This window comes from Mesoplodon bidens, assembly GCF_964165515.1.
Source record: "Mesoplodon bidens genome assembly, contig: HAP1_SCAFFOLD_352, whole genome shotgun sequence".
NCBI lineage: Eukaryota > Metazoa > Chordata > Mammalia > Artiodactyla > Ziphiidae > Mesoplodon > Mesoplodon bidens.
In genome coordinates this window covers 192,766-200,140 of record NW_027672295.1, presented here as the reverse complement: position 1 = coordinate 200,140, position 7,375 = coordinate 192,766, and the positions used below count along the sequence as shown (strand labels likewise).

General features: G+C 46.9%; 1 protein-coding gene across 1 annotated transcript; it reads left to right on the top strand.

The window, feature by feature from the left end:
• Positions 1-3,858: 3,858 nt before the first annotated feature.
• On the top strand, positions 3,859-7,118 carry LOC308610388 (spermatogenesis-associated protein 31A6-like). The gene is made up of 3 exons (XM_081259542.1): positions 3,859-4,359; positions 4,715-4,775; positions 5,004-7,118. Exon 3 carries the CDS (start codon positions 5,134-5,136, stop codon positions 7,024-7,026), a length of 1,893 nt encoding a protein of 630 aa, XP_081115668.1. The 5' UTR covers positions 3,859-4,359; positions 4,715-4,775; positions 5,004-5,133; the 3' UTR covers positions 7,027-7,118.
• Positions 7,119-7,375: the final 257 nt, after the last annotated feature.

The following is a 7,375-nucleotide window of genomic DNA, read 5'->3' as shown; positions in this document are numbered from 1 at the left end:
TCATTATACCATAATTACAATAAATTACATGTGGTTTTGCCCCTCCCCCCACCCAGTAGGCATTTCTTGGGGATTCAAGGATGAGAGCATGCGCAGCAGGAAACTTGTTACATAGCTCAGGACTGTCAGTCAAATAATGATCCTTGTCACTCACCCCCGCCTCTCTGCAAAATGCTCCTTAAAAGCGCTCGTAAGGGGCTTCCCTGGTGGCGCAGTGGTTGAGAATCTGCCTGCTAATGCAGGGGACACGGGTTCGAGCCCTGGTCTGGGAGGATCCCACATGCCGCGGAGCAACTAGGCCCGTGAGCCACGACTATTGAGCCTGCGCGTCTGGAGCCTGTGCTCCGCAACAAGTGGCCGCGATAGTGAGAGGCCCGCGCACTGCGATGAAGAGTGGCCCCCACTTGCCACAACTAGAGAAAGCCCTCACACAGAAATGAAGACGCAACACAGCAAAAATAAATCAATTAATTAATAAAAACTCCTACCCCCAACATCTTCTTTAAAAAAAAGAAAAGTGCTCGTAAGCCTTTATAGGAATTCTGCTTTCAATTTGCAGAAACAGTACACCCATCCCCCCCGCCATCCCGAGAGTGTACCTTTGCTTCGATATACTTTGCTTTGGGCTTGCTTCACTTCGCTGAAATAGCCTGTTCTCAGAAACAGCCTGCTCTTTCTCTCTCCTTCTCTCTCTCCCTCTCTGAGAGTGTACCTATGCTTAAATCAACTTTGCTTTGTGCTTAAGCTTAACATGGTAGTTTGCGATCCTTTGCTTACTATCATGGAACCAAGATAGCTGGTCCAGGCCTTCCACTGACCTCCTCGGTTGAAGCTATTTTGTTACAAAGCATGTCCACATGGTGACAGACCTAAGTCTAAATTTTGATAAAAGGTTGAATTAAGGTGAGAATATCATATGGGAGGAAAAGACTGTAGGAAAAATAGTAGATGTAGGAGATATGTTTGTGAAAGTGCACATTCATGGCAATATAGCCAAATAACCTCACATGCCCACGTTCCCACTAAAACTATAAAATTATGACCAACAAGCAGAGAATACACATTATTTTAAAGCCCTCATGGGGCATTAAGACATATTTACCATGTGAATCCTTCAGTGAATCTTGTGTTACTGCTAAGGGATGTCATAAGGGGATTTTGTGTAAGACTCAAAGCTCCCTTTCTATATGGTTCAGGCTGGACTTGAAGCTTCAGGGGCCTGGGAGGATGGGGCAGGAAAGTCAAGGCACACTCAGAAAAGAGAATACATCCATAACACACTAGGAATATCTGAAGAGGCTGCTCAAGACCTGGCTCAGCCCCAAGGGTTGACCCCTAGTCCTACTCTTCACCCTACAGCCCTTTAGGGTCAGGACCTTGGCTCACCCTAACCCATTCCTAGCTTCCGGGTATAGAATGAGTGCACATGTCTGAATGTTAATGTTCTCTCAAAATTTACATGTTGAAATCCTACCTCTTAAAGATAGGAGGCGGGGCCGTGCAAAAGTGCTTATGAGCTTTCATGAATGGGATTAGTGCCTTATAAAAGAGACTCCAGAGATATCTCTAGCCTCCTCCCATCATATGAGGATACAGAGAGAAGGCTCCAGCTGTGAACCAGGAAGAGAGCTCTCACTACGAGGTGGCCATACTGGTGACTTGATCTTGGGCTTCCCAGCCTCCAGAACTGTGGTAATAAATGTCTGTTGTTTGTAATCTACCCAGTCTATGGTATATTGTTATAGCAGCCCTAATGGATTAAGACCACATATTTCAAAATTTATCTGGAGAGTGGGGACTGTCTTATCATTGCAAACTAAGAAGTTGGGTTGAGACAACATATGAAAGATTTTCTTTTAAGTAGAAAATTATGGATTATTGGATTTGAAAGTACTAGATTGGCTAAGGAAAATGAGTACGTGTGTGTGTGCGTGTTTGCAGTGTGTCCCAAAAGTTTTTGTGCAGTTTAAAGATTTACTAACTCCAGAATTATAAACACTACAAACTTACAAAAACATCATTTGAAGGTTTAACTGTTACCAGATGCAAGTCTGTGTGCCTGATGCACAGTGAGGCTAAATACTGAAACATCAGAGTTTGAAGCAGAGAAAGGTTTACACAGTGCCATGCAAGAAGACATGTGGCTCATGCCCAGGAAAAACCCCAAACTCCCTGAAGGCTTTCAGCAAAGCCTTTTTAAAGGCAAGGTGAGGGAGGGGCATGACTAATTGTTGCAAATATCTTGGTGTTGGATCCTTTGTTCTAGAGGCTGGCCAGATGGGTCAGATCCTGGTCAGGTCATGTGTTCCTGTAAACCTCCAAGAAAACAATTATTATTCTCTGTTCTGCAACTTTTTATCTCCATGAATGGGCTCTTAAAAGTCAGAGCCTTAGAAATAGTCTATCCTGTATATTTCAGGCTCTAGGCAACATTGTTTTACAAAAAGTGCAGAGCCAGCCTGGATCACAGGGATGGACAGAGTTAGCTCAGGCAACAAAGCATAAAGATTAAAGTAAAAAAGATCTCATGTGGAGGCAGATTTGTTCTTCCCTATTACATAGCTATTTATAATTCTTTCATACTTATGAATTTTGAAAAATAAATTATTTTAATTTTTGTGTGTAGTTCCCTCTGATAGAAAATGAGGCAAAACATACACTATTCAAAATTCACAAAACTAAATAAGTGTAAAAGAAATTCAAGTTCTATCCCTGGGTTTACACAAGACACAAACATGATGCGGGAAAGTTGGAGCTGAGGACAAAGGAAATCCTGAGTAAAAATGTCTGTGAAACAGCCAGTCTTCCAGGGTCAGCTTAAGATGTTCAAGAGTTATCAAGTTGGTGGGCCTCAAGTAAAGGTCTCTAATGGATGAAGGAGCCAGGTTCCAGATGGAATGAAGAGAAAATTGGCTAAGGTCTCTCTGACAGGATGAGAGTAGTTGGAAGGAGGGATCTGGAAGCCCCAGGAGGGTGCAGGTGTCTGTGGGTGTGGATGGGAAGGAGGGGCAGTGATTCAGCCTATTTCTCTTATTGCCCCTCCCCCACACTCAGGAGCCCTTTGTGACAAGGCCACAGCTCTGTGATGCAGGCCTGGGGTTCTGCCATCAAGCAAACTCCCAGTGCTCTGTTGCCTGAGGGCAGCAATGCAGTTCAGAAGATGGAGAATCTCTTTTCTTTGAAAAACACTGTTGCCATCTGGCTGAGATCCAGCCCAACTTCCTGGGTGATTGATATCATCCTTGGATTCCTGTGTGGACTGGGGCTCTTCCTAATGTTACTCCACTGCTTCCAGAGTAATCTATTCTTAGCACCACCTAGGAAACATAGAAACATCAGGAAGGTAAGAAACCTTTGGCTTAATCCCAGCAGAGATTCTCTCTTTTTTTCTTATTCTTATTTCCACTTTTCTAAACCACGTAGAGAGACTCCTGAGATAGGAACTCTCAGAAAAGTATAGAACATCATCCTTCTAGGGAAAAGCCAGGCCAGAGAGGGGTTAGAGTGGGCATGAGGATTTCTAGCCTAAGATCTTAGACCAGGAGTTCAGGTATGGTAGAGGGCTCCAGGGCAAGTCCCAAATGCAGTGACTAATGGTTAAGGACTGGATTACGAAGAGTTCAATCTCTGCAGGAAGGCTGACCCCTGAGCCCTGGTTCACCAGCCACCTTCCCACAGCGGGTGTCTCAAGTGAGACCTTCCTCTGTGTTGGGGCAGAGCCCCTGAGAGCCTGAGAGAAGAGGCTGGACTAGAGGTCTGGCCTTGGGAAGCAGAATCCTATCTGACAAAGCTCACGTGGGCATTTAGGTCTGAGAATGTGTGTGTTTCTTGATCAGAGGAACAGTGACTGAAGAAATCTATGGTGATTAAAACTTAAAAAATCCTTCTTGGGCTTCCCTGGTGGTGCAGTGGTTGAGAGTCCCCCTGCCAATGCAGGGGACGCAGGTTCGTGTCCCGGTCCGCGATGATCCCACGTGCCACGGAGTGGCTGGGCCTGTGAGCCATGGCCGCTGGGCCTGTGCGTCCGGAGCCTGTGCTCCGCAATGGGAGAGGCCACAACAGTGAGAGGCCCGAATACCCCCCTGCCCAAAAAAAAAAAAAAAAAAAAAAAACCTTCTTTGCACTCTTCAAAGAAGAAAAACTGAAAAGATTGTTATCCACTTTAAAAATAAGTAAAAGGGGAAAAAAACCCACAGAGTTTTAGTTAAATGTAGAAAGTCATGTTGTTCATGAACACAGCTTGCCTAGATAGAGGACAGTGAGAGTTGGGTGTTAGCCCCTCACTTTTTCTTATCTCTCAGCATCAAGTAAAGCTGAAGGGGAGGAGCAGGAGTAGGAAGAAAAGTGGATCTTTGAAAGGTAAGCCTTTGCCATTCAGCCCTGCGTGACCCAAGAGTTAGCTTGCATCTCTCCTAGTCCAGAGGCCCCAGCTTCACGGTCTCTGAGAATGCCAGTGGCAGAGCTTATTCCTCAGGAAACAGAGCCTGAGCCTAATTAACAGAGCCTAATGAACGTGGAAGCACTTTGCAAAGGACAAACCCTTTTCAAGTGAGACTTACCATCACTGTCAGGGACATGTGGGCTTGGACACTGATACTTGGGCTCCAGAGTCTAATCCTCCAAAGATTTCCCTTAAAGGGCCATTGCACTCAGCCTCCTGAAAGGCTCTTAGGCCTCTGCCTTCACCACCATGACCCAGTCTCCTGATTTCCAGCTTTCAGAGATTGCCTGGAAGAACTGGAGGGGACTCACGACCTGGTTTCACTTCTGCAAAGGTAAAGAATCTTTCCCCTTCTCTCCTGGGTCGTCCTTCCTCCCCGAGCCTCTAATGTGACCCCAGCCCTGGAAGGGGGAGCCATGGGAGGGCGTGGCTAAAGCCCTAGGGTGAAGGAGAGCAGGGGCATTATGAAGTCAGTGTGGGGGCAGAGGAGGGTTCTTGGGCTGCAGGTGCCCACCCCTGCCTGTCCTGTCCAGCCATCCTGGCCCCATCTGCTCTCCTACAGCTGCCTGGGGAGGCTTCCTGGCAAGGGCAACTTTCATCAGCTCTCATGTCCAGACCCTCCTGGTGAGACGTGCAAAGCAGTGCCTGCTGGAGCCTGTGGAAGATACTGCTTGAAGGGTTGGGAACCCTGCATGAACACCTCCTGTAGGGTTTCCTTCCTTGATCCAGACACTCGAGAGGTACTGGAAGCACATATTAAAAGGTTTTGGGTAAAGCACAGGTGGACCCGACCCCTCAAGGTCCTCAAGCCCATAAATCTCTTTAAGTCGAAAAAGTTCCAACCCTCCACCATTCTACAGTTTGCCACTTCCCCTTCAGCCACCTGTGTATCTGGGTCCCACTCAAAAGTCAAGTGTGCTGAGTTCCTGGAGAAACCTCCTCAGGCTCATTCAGGAGAGAAGGTGATAACAGAAGAGTCAGTTCCTACCGTGAAGAGGCCTCTCCTTGCCCCCTCAGCTGTGTGTAAGGAAATCCAGAGTGCCCTGGGAGCGATTCCATCTGCTGACTACCATGGACCCTCAAAGGCTTCTCTGACTGGACAGGAGGACAGGCCACCTTCTCAGTCCCTCACACTCAGCCTTGTGGGCAGAACCTGGAAGAGTGAGAGTGTGGAAGGGGTCAAGAGGGACAGCCTAGAGCCAGGTCCAAGTTCAGCAATGGTCAGGAATGAGCCAAGAGAGGAGAGTGGTGGTCAGGCCTCACGAGACCCCTGCCATAGGGTAACAGTGATGGAGGTGAACTTAGGATCCCCATCTTTGAGAGGTGAAGAGGCCAGGGAGGCTGTGGAGGCCAAGGAGTCTCCTGCTCTTCAACCACAGTCTAGTGTTATCTTGGAAACCAAAGTGTTGACAAAATCCCAAACCACAAATGTACATATGAGGAGTTTAGAGGTGCCAGGGGCCAGTAGAAGTTTCCTACTACCTAGACTGTCTGTTTTCCAACATCCAGGTGAGCCATGCCTTAACATGGAGGTTGCTAGTGAGTTTAACTCCAAAGTAAAGGTACAGTCAGACAACCAGCTTCAGGACTTTCCCAAACACAGGTTCCTTGCTGCAGACAACTTGGCTTCTCAGGTGCCTCAGTGCCATCCCCAGAGAGTCCCCACCAGAGACAGGTTAGCTTCCCAGGAGCCAAGTGGCCTTATGGAAGCCCAAAGGAGCCACCTAGGGCAGCAGGAGCCCAAAACTTCAAAACTCCAAGACTCATGGAAGAGCCAGAGCAAGATGATTGCCCCTACTTACAAAAGAGAGGACTGTAGGAGGCATAAACCAGGAGAGCATGAAGAAAGGTTTAAAGAATTAGGGACCTCTCAAGCTGGAAGTATGAGCCGCCCTGCCCAGGTCAGGGGAATAACAGACTCTATTGGGAGCAGATGTCTCCAGCTCATGCCAGAGAAGAAACATAACCCTACAGAAAGCCTCTTCAGAAAAAGGAGGAGGCTATTTTTAAAGTGGATTTTCCCCAAGAAAAAAGTCAATGGTCGAGATGCTCTGCAAAAAAAAAAAAAGCCCATATCAGCCACTGCCCAGAGTCACGGATCAGTCAAAAGCAGATCAACCTTGAAGAGTGAGACTGCTGAGGGTCAGGCACGCATGAGAGCTGTTGGACAGATCCCAGAAGAAAAAAGAGCAATTCACCATGGACTTCATGCCACAAAGTTAAATGAACACAAACTGGAATTCCAAGTCCCAGTATGTGGGTGTTTCTGCTACCATAGGCTTACCTCCTACCCAGAGCAAGGGAGAATGATGGGTTCTACAGCCTGTGGTCATAAAGCCACCTCCAAGGGCCAGAGTTGTTCTATCAGGGAAAGGGAAGTCAGACACCAACATAGTTTGAAAAGTGTAAGGTTCGACGATGAGCAGCTGGGCCTAAGGTGCCTCCCATCCTTGCCCCCCAAGAAGAGTTTGTTTCCAGTTAGTACCTGCCAGTATGGGCCAAAGAGTCCAGGTGCCCCAGCCCGCCATCAACACTGTCCAAGGCATTGTCATCTTTGGGGAGGTGTCTTGCCTGGTCGACAGTAAAATCCTTCTTTAGTCTTCCCTTTAGTAGGAAAACATATCTCCAAGTAAAAATTCAGTCCATGTAGAGAAAATGATTTTCTCATTAGCACATCCAAGATATTTAATGTTCCCCAATACATATATATATATATATATACATATTTTTTTTTCTAATAAAAACATAGTGTAATGGCTGCTGTCTGTGCTGTGCACTTTGTCTTCTAGAAGGGAGGGCCATGGAGGGAGGTGGACAGTAGCATCACAAGCTTGCTCCTTGTCTCGTGTCCCTTCATTGCACCTTATGATACTGTCATTACACAAACCAAAATTACTCTAACAATGAGATGGGAAAAACCTATGAAACCCACAC

Bases quoted from the DNA above. Each gene is read 5' to 3' on its own strand.
- LOC308610388 (XM_081259542.1), top strand. From the start codon at position 5,134: ATGAACACCTCCTGTAGGGTTTCCTTCCTTGATCCAGACACTCGAGAG.